Consider the following 17,047-nt stretch of genomic DNA (forward strand, 5'->3'; position numbering starts at 1 on the left):
CTGCGATGGGTGCATGCGGCAGCTTTATTAGTGTTAAGTGATGATTGTCTGTTAATATTGAATTACTGCATGGAGTTATGTTTCTTTTGAGACCTTTTCTTCAGTTCACCTACCCTGTGAAGTCTGTAAGTGGCAACTGCCATTGTGTTTGGGATTTTAGAAACGTAAGCTATATTTTAATATTATCTGAATCATAATTTTCGAAGTACTCCACCTGAAAATGGCTACTCGACCGTAATTCTAACAGTATACTTCATGATTAAATGGTTTTGCAGTCAAACTTGATGGTGAATTCTTTCCAATAATTGTACATGAACGTGAACCACAGGCAAGGACAGCTAATCACCAGTTACAAAATCTGAAGTAGTTTTAAACATAAACTACCCCAGAATAATGTATAAAAATATCATACTCATGATTGCTTTATCAGCCTATTACTATTCACATGAAACTTGTGAAATCTGTTCGTAAATAACAGATTAGTACTAACATAAATTGGAGTTTCCTGTTATCAGAACGGTGACATTTCGGTGATTAAGGGAATTCAGTTCACTTATCTCAAATGGTAAATAGAGATGTGGAATGCGAAAAGATTAATGCGTTACTTACCTGATACTGCTTTCTCGTCTGCATTACGTAGTTATAATGAGATTTCTGAGGAAGACAACTTGGAATAATATCAGTTAAAGGTCAATTCGTTTCTTGAAGTTTATTAAACAATTCTAATTTCAATAATAGTTATATACATTATTTGGTACTCTTATTCTTTGTTTTAAACTTTGTAAGAACTAATGTAACCATTATTACATAGTAATTAACATTTTTTTCTTTGACCGCCACGGTTTATTTCGCGTAACAGTCAGTAATGAATCGTATTAAAACAAATTTATGTACAGTCAAGAATAGTTTACGCACCGCTGTTACAAAAATATATATTGACTGTCCAGCAGCAGAACTTCATTCTGGTTATTGAAACACTCGATTTTCGCCACACAAGCGTTTGGAGAAACTCTTTGGATTTGCACAAATATATTATTTCTCCATAATATACAGTAGCACGTCTCACAAACGTTTCGGCACACAAAAGGAATACTTCAACAGGAGTGATCAGCTGATGAAGGTGCTTAATTTACATTTTCCGAACTTCTTTATTCCATTCCTTCCACAAATAACTCTTTCTGTGGTTTTATATTTAGATGAAAAGTCTGATGCAATGCTTTTGTAACAAACACGACACTTAAATGACCGGTGTTCGAAACCCGATTCCTGATGAAGCTTCTTCTTTGGAATGATTTCATATTGTGTAGTTCGTATAAAAAAGTACTTAAAAGAAAGTTCCATTAGTTCCGTGGCGTGGTACTGCGTAGCCTTGACAGGAAACGCTGACGTCCAGGACGCGGGGAAAAATGGGAGGTCGTAGCTCGTTGCCTCAATCATTATACTGTAGGGAACGTTAGTATTCTGACCAGGAGCTGTTAGAACGGTACAAATGCGTACATGCAGCATAGATTTTCTCGCAGCTGTTCTCATCATGACCGATCTGCTTTACTCATTTCTACGTTCAGATAAAAACAAAGATATCCTAAGTTAAATGACACCAAGGAGAGTTGCTTGCGAGCGGTTGTAGGACCGAAGGAGACTTATTCTAATTTTCATCCAAGTAATTTCAAAATAACATGCAGGTAACAGAAAGAGTATTACGGAAGACAGTATTTTACGGTTTCTTCATGAAAGCTTTTGCGTGTATGTCGTAGAAAGTGCAATTTCTTCCTCCACAAATTTACGTTTGTTAATATTTTCCCACTAAGGTATATGGAACATGGAAGCGATCTAAACATTCTGCCTTTCCTCTTCGTGATATTTCGGTTATCTGGTGAACATTAAAGCGTGAGTTCCTAATCTTCCCTATGCGTAATTTTTATGCATAATTCGGCCTAGATGAATTAAGAATGGTACCGTTACATGATTCCTCGGTACATTTTGGGTTTGTCCCATAATACAGTGCTGTACTTAAGAACACTGTTACCAAAATGAGAAATGTTGAGTAGATAACACGTCTAATTTTGTGGTTGATTTTGTTCTTATTTTCAGGATCCAAATGTGGTAAAAGAGGAAACAAAGTAGTGGAATAACACAATATAACATTTCTTAAGCAGTCTACACACAATTAATTATACAGGTCAATCTGATCGTCAGCTCACGTCAGAAAATAATTTCCTTGATTTTTTACCCCTGTTCGTTACGAAAATTTGCATAACTCTTTATTCCGAGAAGTTATTTCAGTATGAGCCAGTTTAAAACACATATATCTACATGTTTGTCTTGGAGAAAACATGATCAATTAATATTTGCTGTCTGCTGATGTATGATAAAACAACCAGCCTTGAAAAGAATTAAATATTTATTTTTAGATACTAAAAGGTGTTTTCGGAGTTTCAAAATGCAATTTTAAACGGTTTTACAGCCGTTGCCAGTTGACCCTACATACGACGGGCCTTTTTTGATAAAGTGAAGGAAGAATGGTCTATAATTGACGTTTTGTTGACGGAGGAGTCTATAGAGACGATATACAAACTAGATTCTGACAAGGACTGGAAAGGAAATGAGTCTTATCCCTTCCTACGGAGCACGTAAGGCAAGCCCTATGAGCAGAGTAAAGTAACAAAACGAATTTTACATACGAGATTGAGACCGCAGGTGCCATAACAAAGAAATGTAGTTGGTGAGGTCTTTTGTTCACAGCAGTCATATCGCACTACTACATATACCAGGTAATTCATTTTACTCAGCAGCCTGTCGGAAGCTAATAATGAACGTGAACAGACAAGTAAATTGGATATTACGATCCTGAAAAGCGAATCGGATAATACTCGTCAATAAAGAACGTGTAGCTGGACACACAATTGAATTGTCTCATGTGCGCTGTGTTTGCTTCATCAGGTCCTCACTGTATACGTGCGATATTGCCAGTGTATACGCGCTCCATTATCCATCCTCAAAACAGTTCTCGAATACCTTCTGCATTCTTTATTGTCGCCTCTTGAACGGACTATCTCGCACTATAAACAACATGAGGTACCCTGTAGCACATATGTAAAACTGAAGTAATTCCTCTCCTTATCCTCGAAATACTTCTATCATGACCCTCACGTCCATCATACAGTGAAGCGAATACTAACTTGCTCCCAAATGAAGCTGCCTTCTCTTTTCCTCTTTCAGGTAGATATGCCATTTTATTTTCCCTCTCGTCTTTCTCTCTTATGTACGAAGTCGTTTCCTTTTCTCTCACCCACTATGTGTTTCTCACAAGATATTGCCATTTCTGTTAGTTCTCATTTAATAAGCTTTGGCTCCATTATTGCTAACGTAAACTTTTGTGTTAGATTCTGCAGAAAATAATCGGTCTGTATCATAAACACGAAAATAAAAATTGGTTCGTTGTAAGACAGTTCTTTGGAGGCCTTACGTAGGAAGGAGAAACAAATTAATAGTAAATTAAAAAAGTAAAGGAAAAGTACGAATTCGCATAGCCATATTGCACACGCAGGTAGTGGAGGATCTGCAACATAACCACTTTCCATGCTGTGTAGTGTCAATTACTTTCCTACTCTGATAAAGGGATAAGTATTTTGGAACGGCTGAATGCGGATTCGAAACATGTCCCCCTAATATGAACGTTCAGTGACTCCTCCTGAACATGAATCCATTTCCTTGACCACCCCTTCGCGTTATTCGGTTTCTGACAGTTCTGCAGTAGCCGAAAATTGATAGACAGCATGCTTCTAAAAAGAAAAAGCCTAACAATATTAGTTTCGCATTCATATAAATAACACAGCAACAGTGCTCGCTACAAGCTTTCCGTCGAGTTTTGTCTCTCATCCAAGGTAATCAAAGCCCGTTTCAGGACATGACACAACTAGGATTCAGTTGACAAACAGATAAATCGCTCCTGATAACCGATATTTCTACTCCAAACACATCATGAACCAACGCCTCTAAATTTCAAAAAAGTATTTTCCTGGTTCCTGTTTATGAATTAATATTTTTCTACCAAATGTATCCCCTTTGGTCCACATTTCCGTTTAAAAAAATTACATTTAATTATACCTCTATTTATTCTTTATTTTTACCTATTTCCAAGAATTATTTACTGTAAACAGAAGTGTTACTGGGAACATAAATGATCCGGAACGAAAATACGTTTTCGTATCGTTTTTTAGTCATATGAAACGTAGATGCGAACCACTTCTCTTGTATTATGCAATTTATAAATTTCATAATTTGTTTAGTCTGTGTTTGATTCCCACGTTGGCACTAAGTCCACAGTTTGATATTTAGTGCTCCGGGAAGGTTTAAAGCAAAATGAAGAAATAATGTAACGAGAACGTGTCACTATCCTATTACGCTCGTCTATCTCTTTCACTGCACTCAGCTCCACGAAATCATTGCACCTACTGCCAAGAAGTACGAGTGTTCAACCTTAGGAGTAGCTGTCCGTGTATTTTGTTGTGCATTATAATGGAAAAGAATAGAATAAATTCTGTGAGGGTAGTGCGCTGGAATCATCGCTACACAGTTATTTTCATTAATTTCTTGTTTCGGAAATGCACCACAAACGCAGGTGCTATTTGTTCGCATGTGAGGAGCAGATGGCAACGAAAGATAACTTGGGCTGAATAAAGAAGAGGCACGAGCTACCTCCTCCACGTGAGACGTTAACGCAAAAGTGCTCCTGGTGTCACATGCCTGTTGCCAAACTCGTCGGTTGCACTGCCTCTGTGACGCGAGGTGCTCTGTCGGTCGAGTGCGATCCCAGGCAGGCCCGCCGGCAGTAGCAGAGCTGTAACCACGCCACAGACGCGCCCCCTGTCCGAGTTCCCCAGTCTCCCACCAGTGCAGCACGGCACCACCACCAACAGCACCAGCAGCACCAGTAGCAGCGCACCACCGCCTCAGGGCGCCGCGCCGCATCACCTGGTGCTCAGTACCGCCGCCGCAGCCGCCAGCAGGGACGCAGCCACCGCGACGAGGGACAGGCACCGCGGCGCCGAAGCGCCCGTCTGCATCGCCTCGGGACGCTCCCCTACAACAGCGGAATGGAAAATACGTGTTCACTAACGGTGCATGACACTGGCTACAACGGACCTATTCAACCCTTCATTTAGGAGGTGTGGTCTCCCAGAATATGCAAGAATTTTCGCACCCGCTCTCCAAGGCAAATTCTCTCGAAATACACTACTGGCCATTAAAATTGCTACACCACAAAGGTAACGTGCTACAGACACGAATTTTAACCGATAAGAAGAAGATGCTGTCATTCGCAAACGATTAGCTTTTCAGAGCATTCACACACGGTTGCCGCCGATGGCGACACCTACAACGTGCTGACATGAGGGAAGTTTCCAAGCGATTTCTCATAAACTAACAGCAGTTACAGGCGTTGCCTGGTAAAACAATACTGTGATGTCTCGTGTAAGGAAGAGAAATGCGTACCAACACGTATCACACTTTGATAAATGTGGGATTGTAGCCTATCGCGATTGCTGCTCGCGTTGGTCGAGATCCAATGACTGTGGGCAGAATATGGCATCGGTGGGTTCTGGAGTGTGATACGGAACTCCTTGATGGATCCCAACGGCCTCGTATCACTAGCACTCGAGAAGACAGGCATCTTATCCGCATGGCTGTAACGGACCGTGCAGACACATGTCGATCCCTGAGTCAACAGATGGGGACGTTTGCAAGACAACAACCATCTGTGGAAACAGTTCGATGACGTTTGGAGCAGCATGGACTATCAGCTCGGAGACCATAGCTGCGGCTACCCTTGACGCTGCATTACACACAGGAGCGCCTGCGACGGTGTACTCAGCGACGAACATGGGTGCACGAATTTTTTCGGATGAATACGGGTTCTGTTTACAGCATTATGATGGTCATGACAGTGTTTGGCGACACCGAGGTGAACGCACAATGGAAGCGTGTATTTGTCATCGTTATACTGGGGTATCACCTGGCATGATTGTATGGGTTGCCATTGGTTACATGTCTCGGTCACCTCTTGTTCTCATTGACGGCACTTTGAACAGTGGATATTACATTTCAGATGTGTTACGACCTGTGGCTCTACCCTTCATTAGATCCCTGCGAAAACCTAGGTTTCAGCAGGATAATGCACGACCACATGTTGCAGGTCCTATACGACCCTTTCTGGGTGCAGAAAATGTTCGACTACGGTCCTGGCCAGCACATTCTCCAGATCTCTCACCAATTGAAAACGTCTAGTCAATGGTGGCGAACAACAGACTCATCACAATAAGCCAGTCACTACTCTTGATGAACTGTGGTATCGTGTTGAAGCTGCATGGGCAGCTGTACCTGTACACGCCATCCAAGCTCTGTTTGACTCAATCCATCCAGGTTGCTATTAAGGCCAGAGATGGTTGTTCTGGGTGTTGTTTTCTCAGGATCTATACATCCAAACTGCGTAAAAATGTAATCAGATGTCAAATTTAGTACAATATATCTGACCAATGAATTACCGTCTACCAATTCTTCTAGGTGCAGAAATTTTAATGGCCACTAGTGTACTTTTATACCTCCCTAATCTAATTAATCCCCAACACTACAATGTTTCTATTTCGGTTGCGTTATAGCCTTCTTTGTTCTTGATAAGTGTTGTCCACTCATATTGGGTTCTCTTAGGCTGCGTCTCATGAAGTACATACCTGATTTCTTAAGTTAGCACAAAATGTCTCAATGGAATAGGGCAATTTCAGATATCCTAAGTCTGATGAGAAAATGTTTGAATAATCAACGAAAGGATAACGTTCTACGAGACGGGGCGTGGAATGTCAGAAGCTTGAACGTGGTAGAGAAACTAGAAAATCTGAAAAGGGAAATGCAAGGGCTCAATCTAGATATAGTAGGGGTCAGTGAAGTGAAGTGGAAGGAAGACAAGGATTTCTGGTCAGATGCGTATCGGGTAATATCAACAGCAGTAGAAAATGGTATAACAGATGCAGGATTCGTTACGAATAGGAAGGTAGGGCAGAGGGTCTGTTACTGTGAACAGTTCAGTGACGGGGTTGTTCTAATCAGAATCGACAGCAGACCAACACCGACAACGATAGTTCAGGTATACATGCCGAGGTTGCAAGCTGAAGATGAACAGACAGAGAAAGTGTATGAGGATATTGAAGGGTAATGCAGTATGTGAAGGGGGACGAAAATCTAATAGTCATGGGCGACTGGAATGCAGTTGTAGGGGAAGGAGTAGAAGAAAAGGTTACAGGAGAATATGGGCTTGGGACAAGGAATGAAAGAGGAGAAAGACTAATTGACTTCTGTAACAAGTTTCAGCTAGTAATAGCGAATACCCAGTTCAAGAATCACAAGAGGAGGAGGTATACTTGAAAAAGGCCGGGAGATATGGGAAGACATTAGTCAGGAAGAATCAATACGCTAAGAAGTGGGATACGGGAGTTCTGAGGAATGACGAGATACGTTTGAAGTTCTCTAATGCTATAGAAACAGCAATAAGTAATAGCGCAGTGGGCATCACAATTGAAGAGGAATGGACGTCTCTAAAAACGGTCATCACAGAAGTTGGGAAGAAAAACATAGGTACAAAGAAGGTAGCAACGAAGAAACCATGGCTAACAGAAGAAATACTTCATTTGATTGATGAAAGGAGGAAGTACAAACATGTTCCGGGAAAATAAGGAATACAGAAATACAAGTCGCTGAGGAATGAAATAAATAGCAAGTGCAGGGAAGCTAAGACGAAATGGCTGCAGCAAAAATGTGAAGACACGGAAAAAGAAATGATTGTCGGAAGGACAGACTCATCATACAGGAAAGTCAAAACAACCTTTGGTGACATTAAAAGCAACGGCGGTAACATTAAGAGGGCAACGGGAATTCCACTGTTAAATGCAGAGGAGAGAGGAGATAGGTGGAAAGAATATATTGAAAGTCTCTATGATGGTGAAGATTTGTCTGATGTGATAGAAGAAGAAACAGGAGTCGATTTAAAAGAGATAGGGGATCCAGTATTAGAATCGGAATTTAAAAGAGCTTTGAAGAACTTACGGTCAAATAAGGCAGAATGGATAGATAATATTCCATCAGAATTTCTAAAATCATTATGGGAAATGGCAACAAAACGACTATTAAAGTTGGTGTGTAGAATATATGAGTCTGGCGACATACCATCTGACTTTCGGAAAGGCATCATCCACACATTTCCGAAGACGGCAAGAGATGTCAAGTGCTAGAATTATCGCACAATCAGCTTAACAGCTCATGCATCGAAGCTGCTTACAAGAATAATATACAGAAGAATGGAAAAGAAAAATGAGAATGCGCTAGGTGACGATCAGTTTGGCTTTAGGAAAAGTAAAGGCACGAAAGAGGCAATTCTGACGTTACGGCTAATAATGGAAGCAAGGCTAAAGAAAAATCGAGACTCGTTCATAGGATTTGTCGAGCTGGAAAAAGTGTTCGACAATATAAAATGGTGCAAGCTGATCAAGATTCTGAAAAAAGTAGGAGTAAGCTATAGGGAGAGACGGGTCATATACAATATGTACCACAACCAAGAGGGAACAATAAGAGTGGACGTATTAAGAAGGGAGTAAGACAAGGCTTTAGCCTTTCGCCCCTACTCTTTAATCTGTACATCGAGGAAGCAGTGATGGAAATAAAAGAAAGTTTCACTAGTGGAATTAAAATACAAGGTGAAAGGATATCAATGATACGATTCGCTGATGACATTGCTATTCTGAGCTAAAGTGAAGAAGAATTAAATGATCTGCTGAACGGAATGAACAGTCTAATGAGTACACAGTATGGTTTGAGAGTAAATCGGAGAAAGACGAAGGTAATGAGAAATAGTAGAAATGAGAACAGCGAGAAACTTAACATCAGGATTGATGGTCACGAAGTCAATGAAGTTAATGAACTCGGCTACCTAGGCAGTAAAAAGACCAATGAAGGACGGAGCAAGGAGGACTTCAAAAGCAGACTCGCTATGGCAAAAAATGCATTTCTGGGCAAGAGAAGTCTACTAATATCAAATACCGGCCTTAATTTGAGGGAGAAATTTCTGAGGATGTACTTCTGCAGTACGGTTTTGTATGGTAGTGAAACATGGACTGTGGGAAAACCGGAACAGAAGTAAATCGAAGCATTTGAGATGTGGTGCTATAGAAGAATATTGAAAATTAGGTGGACTGATAAGGTAAAGAATGAGGAGGTTCTACGCAGAATCGGAGAGGAAAGGAATATGTGCAAAACACTGATAAGGAGAAGGGACAGGATGATAGGACATCTGCTAAGACATGAGGGAATGACTTCCATGGTACTAGAGGGAGCTGTAGAGGACAAAAACCGTAGAGGAAGACAGAGACTGGAATAAGTCAAGCAAATAATTGAGGACGTAGGTAGCAAGTGCTACTCTGAGATGAAGAGGTTAGCACAGGAAAGGAATTCGTGGCGGGTGGCATCAAACCAGTCAGTAGACTGATGAGTCAGTGAGTCAGAGGATCATCGAAAGGCTGAACTTGAGTACAGGGGTGATGCAGGAACAGGATGATAAGCACTTTCCCGGTTCTCTAATACAATAATTAGCGTTACTTAAAGTCAAGTATGTGGTAAAGAGAAATATATATCGCAGCATTCAATGTCAATTTCGGAAATTTCCTTGTTGTTCCTATCGAGTGTAAATTTTGTGTGCAATTTTGATCCCTGGCATTTAGTTTTGTGTGAAAGTTGACTAGCTACAGAGTCCTTATAATTTTTCAGAATTTGAAACTAAGTTCTATAGCACTTCGTTTATGTATACTATTTAAATAACCACACGAACGTACGTTATTATCTGTGACTTACGGTAAAATACTGCAGGCTTTATTTAGTGCAATGAAACAAAACGGGAGGTATTTAAACAACACGAAAATAATTGTAAAAATAAATGTTTTATAAATAAAATCAAAATTTTTCAATGATCTATGCTTTAAAACGTGGCCAAAGCAAAGTTGTCCCAGGGACCCCATTTGTAGTATATGTTACAGAAAAGCCACCCTCTGAGTTGAGGGTTAGTACAGCTACTAGTTGCTGTCTGAGTGTATTGAAGTTCACTAGGCTGTTTTGACGTTCTGCTTGACTATAGAAGCGAGACATTGGAAAAATCGAGGCACGTCCATAGGACTGTTAACTTCAGTTCCTCATCCAAGGGCGTTAACAACAGCCTAAGAGAAGGTGATTCTTTACCTCGCAAATATTACGGCCACCCCAAAATCAACATAATTAGACAGTAACAAAAGTAAGTGGTCCACAAAAAAAGTAAACGTCATGAAGCATTTTTTGAGCAGATAATTCAGCCGTTAATATTTAGATCAACAATGAATTATAGAGATGCACTTGCTCGTGCATTGCCCAAATACTTAGCTTCGTTGTTGTGAATTCTGCAGGTAAATGTATAGAAGATATCCACAATACATACGATTCTCTTAGTAGGTTGAAAACTTTAAAATTTAACTCCTCTGATTTACTGGTGATGTCTGATGTCGTCTCCTTGTTTACTACAGTACCTATTGTTGATTCTTAATCATTGATTAGCAGCAAGTCTGAGGAAAACATAACCGCACAATTAAAGCTTGGGCTACCTTCGCTTATTTTTTGTTTCATAACCAAAACTTCGATAAGATTGATGCTGTCATCGAGAGTTCTTGCATCCATGGTAGCTTACTTATTGATATTGAGTTAAGGACGAAAAACATTCTAATCTGAAGTCATAAACACCGAAATGTTCTGGGCACAATCGATGACACAGTCATAGCCAATTCACCAGTAAGGACACATACATGGTCTTCTAAGTAGTTCTAAGGGGACAGATGACCACAGATGTTCAGTCCCATAATACTCAGAGTCATTTGAATCTTACTTTTCTTGGGTATCTTAACTTCATTGATGAAAATAGCACATGGAATGTGAAAGAAATGGCTGACTAACGCTTTTCGATGTATGATTTGTAAGTCAAAAGAGTGGGTTTTCAGGGCATTGCGTTTTACGTAAGCCTATACCAGTCTATAGTTGCATGCTTCTAGCTGCCACAATCCTTCGCATCCTATGAGCCTAATTAAAATAGATGTATGTAAAACCCATGTAGCGTCAGTTACTGACAGCCTTCAGGGTGATCTGGTAGACTAGGACGAGATACTGAATAAAAACGGGGTTACAAATCCTCAAATTAAGAGCACAGTGCAGGAGAAAATACAACAGAATGAAGAGCAGGATGAAACAGATGGACAGTCATTCACCGTTTTACCATATGTGGGAACTGTTTCTTGAAAACGTGTCAGGTTAATGAAGAAGTATAAGATGGATGTGATGTTCGCACCGGCAAAGATGGCAGATATTCTGAGATCTGTGAAAGGTAATCAGCGTTTACTAAAGGCCGGTACATACGAAATTGTTTGTCAGTGTGGTTAAATTTAAATAGGATATAAAATACGCCCCCTCCAAGAACGCTGCATCGAACAATAGTGACCCATCCGCCTTTAAGAGCCCGATGAATATGCAGTGGTTGAAAATTATTTTGACTTTTTCCTGCCCTGCTCGGATACTGACAACAGCATCATCCTCTTCGGATTTAGTGGTCGACGAAGCCGTGGTAGAATAACTGGCACATGCCCTACTTAGTGGGGACAAAGATTTCTAACTTGTCAAATCACGGAAACCACTCTTTAAACGGGTGCTTTCACAGGACGTATGTTTCGATTCTTCACCACCAGGCGTTCCAACACATGTCATCTATTTTAACAACCAACCACATAATTGGTAAACACTGTGAATTTACTGACTCTTCTATTGTATGTATGTATATATGTATTAATCCGTGGATATTAAACTGGGGACCTAGAAACGACGGAGGGACTTCCTGCGGCCGTAGACCTCAGTGTTTCACAACCCCACAATTAGCCACAGTATTCCACCCACCCCACTGCCACCCCACACCGAACTCAGGGTTACTATGCAGTTCAGCCCCCAGTGGGCCCCTCTGGGAACGTCTCTTATCAGACGATTGTAAATCTAAATGTTTGCGTGGTAGAGTAACTATAGTGCACGCGTGAGTGGAAACAGTGTTTACACAGCAATCCCTGACGCAGTGTAACTGAGGTGGAATAAGAGGAACAGCCCACATTCACCGAGGTAGATGGAATACCACCTTAAAAAACCATCCACAGGCTGGCCGGCACGCAGGACCACAACTCTAATGCCCCAGGCGGTTTCGTGCTGGGGATTGGCACGCCTTCCAACTCAGGAAGCAGAGCGTTAGACCGAGTGGCTAGCTGGGTGGGTGACTCTGCTTTGTATTACTCTTAGACGCATTAAGTCTGATGTACGAATGACACTCTTGTTGCTGACAGTCTTATCTCTGATGCACGCGTGTTTCCTCCAAAGTAAAGCGGTTTAAATTCTGCCACCCATTCACATGGAAGATGACTGAAGAAGAAATTATACTATTCCGGATGGACATCCGAAAGCTTATGGAATATGGTGCAAGATTTTCGAAATGTTCAGGAAAGCAGGTAAAAGTTATAGGGAAAGACGGTTAATCTACTTGATGATGAAGAAGGACGAGGAATAACAAAAAAGGGAAAACCAAGGAACAAGCACTCAGACGACAAAGGAAAGAAGGATGGAACGCAAGCATGGCTTAGGGTTAGGTGGAGAGAGAAGAGGGGGAAGGTGGATGCCCTGGTTATAAAATCGAACTTTACCTTTTTAAAGCAACATCCCAGAACGTAGCTCAAGTCATTTAGAGAAATATGGAAAACCTAAATCTGGATTGTTAGAAGTGGATTTGAAACATTGTCCTTCACAATACGAGTTCACCACATTCGGCTGAATGAAATAGGGTATACTGCAACGATGCAGGGGCCAAGCTTGTTACTATACAACCTATGGGCTTACATCAATGGAGAAATGATGGAAATAAAAATGAAATTCTTAGGAGTGGGATAAATTTCAAAGTAAGATGATATGAATTATAGAATTCGTTGTCATATTCCTGTCTTCAGTGAAAGTGAGGAGCATCTTTTGAACAGATTCAGCTGTCTAATGAGCACACACAATGGATGGAGACAAAACCGAAATGAGACGTAAGTAATGAAGACTAGCAGAAATGGGTTTAGTACTGTTGTAAGTAAGCTGTTTAGGTTTTTTTATTGGTAACGCCGCCGCCACGTAGTGCTATGTATAAAAATCACTGGCTGTGCCATGCGCAGTCTGTGTTTAGTTTGCATTGTTGTCTGCCATTGTAGTGTTGGGCAGCGGCAGCTGGATGCTAACAGCGCGTAGCGTTGCACAGTTGGAGGTGAGCCGCCAGCAGTGGTGCACGTGGGGAGAGAGATGGCGGAGTTTTGTAATTTGTAAGACTGGATGTCATGAACTATCATATATATTTTGACTGTTAAGGTAAATACACTGTTTGTTCTCTATTAAAATCTTTCATTTGCTAACTATACCTATCAGTAGTTAGTGCCTTCCATAGTTAGAATCTTTTATTTAGCTGGCAGTAGTGGTGATCGCTGTATATCAGTAGTTCGAGTAACGAAGATTTTTTGTGAGGTAAGTGATTTGTGAAAGGTATAGGTTAATGTTAGTCAGGCCCATTCTTTTGTAGGGATTATTGAAAGTCAGATTGCGTTGCGCTAAAAATATTATGTGTCAGATTAAGCACAGTCGTGTATAAATTGTTCTAAGGGGACGTTTCATATGTCGACCCTTAGCCAAGGATACCTCACTGGAATCTTCTGATTTTTTTCTTGTAGTTTGTGTAATTAATGTAGATTTTGTTTATTGCTAGCGCGTAATTTTAGAGAGAACCTCCTTTGTAGTTGTAGTCTTTCATTGTTATACAGTACAACAGTTGTGGCATGCATGTAGAGTTGCACCAAGTATTTCGCAGCTGCGCTTGCAATTAACTAGATATTATTTTCAGTGATATGTTAATGTGTTCTCTTATTTTTGCTTTTCAAATTGTGCTTTTTTTGTGTTGTCGTGTGAAATATTGTGACAATAATGGAGTGTGAAAAACGTAATACTAGGCTCCAAAGTAAACTGAGAAATGACAGTGAAGACGAAAGCAGTGTGTTAACGTCACCATGTAATGAATTCAATAATGTTCAAAGTAGTAATTTGGTAATAGCGCATAGGGAAATGGAGCGAGTTGCAAATAATGGTGTAGGCAGTGAAACAATTAGTGAACAGGGAAGCATTATCGATCGATCGGTCGGCAACAGCTCGCCTCAGGATTCCGAAATGACAGGTCACAATCTTGCAAATACTGTAGAATCAGATTTAGCGTCCTCACCGTTTTCTCAAATAAGTCAAGACACACTTTCTGTTTTTCAAAATGCGAATATTGCCGGTTCAAATGCATTGCCGAATAGGACTAAGGAACATGTTTCAGACACCAGTGCATTGTTATTACAATTAATGCAACAAATGGGACAAAAGCTTCAAAAGTTAGACACAATGGAACATAATCTTCAAAAGTTAGACACAATGGAACAAAATCAGAGACGAACACAGCAAAAGCTTCAAAAGTTAGACACAATGGAACAAAATCTTCAAAAGTTAGACACCACGCTTGAACAAACACGTGAAGATTTAACTAATGAGTTACATAACATTGAATCGAAATGTCAAAAAATCTGTAATGACGTAAAAACACAAATTTGTGAGCATTTTCAACCTATTTTTTCGCGGCATGAAAATGCATTACAGAATCACGAAGCAGCCATAAAAGAACTGCAAACTATTGTTCATGAAAATCATGAGAACTTGCAAGCTAAAATTGACTCAGTTGCATGTACCAATTCGGTTACGCAACTTGCAAAAACTCAAGCGAACTTAAAGGACACAGTAGATACTCTGAAAATTGGTTCAGAAAGACACACAGAAGAAATAATTTCACTGAAGGATAAAGTAGCCGAACTTTCAGATCAGTTCACTAACTTATCTACGAAGGTAGATGATGATCTGAATGACACAAAACCTGTAGCCTTCACTGACACTGAAGAGTATGAACAAATTAGGAAATTCAAACAGAATCAAAATCAAATCAACACACAGTACAAAAGAGAAATGCGGGAAGTACAAGATCAGTTGGCTCAAGTAATACAAGAATTACATATTTTAGAGGACACTCGCGCCCCAATATGGGAAGAGGGACATAGCAATACAGAACAACCACAAAATAATAACACAGGGCATTTCGGAAATCATGAAAGTAATTGGCAAAGTACACCGAATTTTGAGATGGAACCGCCGAAACGACGTAACAATGACCGATATGCGACCCGCCGACACGATGATTTTGACTATAAGCTGTTCATTACTACACGTAAATTCAAAACATTTAAGAATTCTGGCAACGACATTCATCCACAAGCGTGGCTCCATCAATTCTCTCATTGTTTTCCTCCCAACTGGTCACTAGAGCACAGATTGGAATTTATGTGTGGCTATTTAGAGAATGAACCAGCTGTAAGAATGCGATCGGTCATTCACGATTGCCACAGTGAAGGAGAATTTTACCATGCCTTCCTCTCAGCATATTGGTCCCAAGCCACACAAGACCGAGTAAAACATAGCATCATAATGATGAAACATTTCGAACAATCTGAATTTTCCAGTCTTGTCAAACATTTTGAAGACATGTTACATAAAAATCAGTATCTTTCAAACCCATACAGCCCCACAGAACTCATCTACATTTGCTTAATCAAACTGCCTGAACATTTACGGCATATTATTTTGGCAGGCCGTTGCAAAGACGACATTGAAGCTTTTCAGAGACTCTTACAAGAATTAGAAATTGACACAGACAGTCGCGGGATGCGAAAACAGGAAAACAATCACTACAGGTCACATCCGTCGCAATTCCACGATGAAAGAAACAATAACTGGACACGACAAGGCCATTCTCACAACACAAATCGTGACCAAAACAGACACCACCCATATGACAACCACTCGCAGAGTAATAGTTACAGGGAAAGATCGCATTTCCGTAGTAATGAATATCACAGACACAATCAGAGAAACAGAAAATACGGGAAACAAAATAATTATTACAAAGGGAGACGGAATAACTTAAGACGCAACGGTCCAGCGCGCAGTTACGATTCAGGGAGAAATTCTTCACCACGTGACCGACAAGAAATGAATTACGGAAATTACCGACATGACGACAGACGATATGATCGTAACGACAGGCCTGAATTGCATCAGAACTGGCGGGATTCAAACAGAGCAGGGCCCTCTTGGCAAGGTGAATTTGTAGAAGTTAGGTCTCCTAATCCCAATAACGACGCGTGCCAACAAAGAAACAGACAATGACTCCCACCGGAGGCAGCCGCGTGCGCCGGTGGGCTCAGAGAAAAATAACATAAGCTAACCTTGAGCAAAATTCCAGTGTTCCTTACTGACGTAACCACATAATAATTGCTTTTCAGTTGACAGTCTGCGTACTAGGAGGAGTAAAGGTTTACACCACATTTTACATGTAAAACCGTTTATTAAGAAATAATCTGCTTTTTAAGTTTGTCTTTGCCATAAAACATTTCACTTAACATTTCTAGTATATTTTGTCACACTGAGAAACTGTTAACATGCAACAATGTTTTAAAGTTAATTATCCAGTCTAGAACCAAGAGAACTTATTTAAACAGAAATTACGAATGCATTGTTATAGTGAACAGACATCACAGTGTTATTGTGCGTGTACATTCTTGCTTGTTAGTTGCACGATTATGTAACGACTATAAGGCTCACATACTTAGAACATTTACCAGTATTGCTAATGAGATTTTAATGCAATATTTTGGTTCACTTGAAAATAAATTCTGGAGTTAAAGTACTTTCTGTGAGATACCAGATGACTCAGTGGTTAGTTTATGTGACAGCTACACGATTTTATCACGACGCTACTAATGAGTGACAATTTACAATGTTGCTTTTGCAGTTTATCTGT

The 17,047-nt window shown here is 40.3% G+C and overlaps 1 protein-coding gene across 1 annotated transcript in view; it reads right to left on the bottom strand.

The window, feature by feature from the left end:
* Window positions 1-694: 694 nt before the first annotated feature.
* Window positions 695-17,047, bottom strand: part of LOC126272263 (zwei Ig domain protein zig-8-like) — a 968,421-nt gene continuing 952,068 nt past the window's right edge. Inside the window, exon 6 of the mRNA XM_049974998.1 lies at window positions 695-5,083. Within this exon, the coding sequence (XP_049830955.1) occupies window positions 4,971-5,083 (113 nt within the window). The 3' untranslated portion in view covers window positions 695-4,970. The remainder of the gene's footprint in view (window positions 5,084-17,047) is intronic.

The sequence above is a fragment of the Schistocerca gregaria genome, chromosome 5, assembly GCF_023897955.1.
Source record: "Schistocerca gregaria isolate iqSchGreg1 chromosome 5, iqSchGreg1.2, whole genome shotgun sequence".
Classification (NCBI taxonomy): domain Eukaryota; kingdom Metazoa; phylum Arthropoda; class Insecta; order Orthoptera; family Acrididae; genus Schistocerca; species Schistocerca gregaria.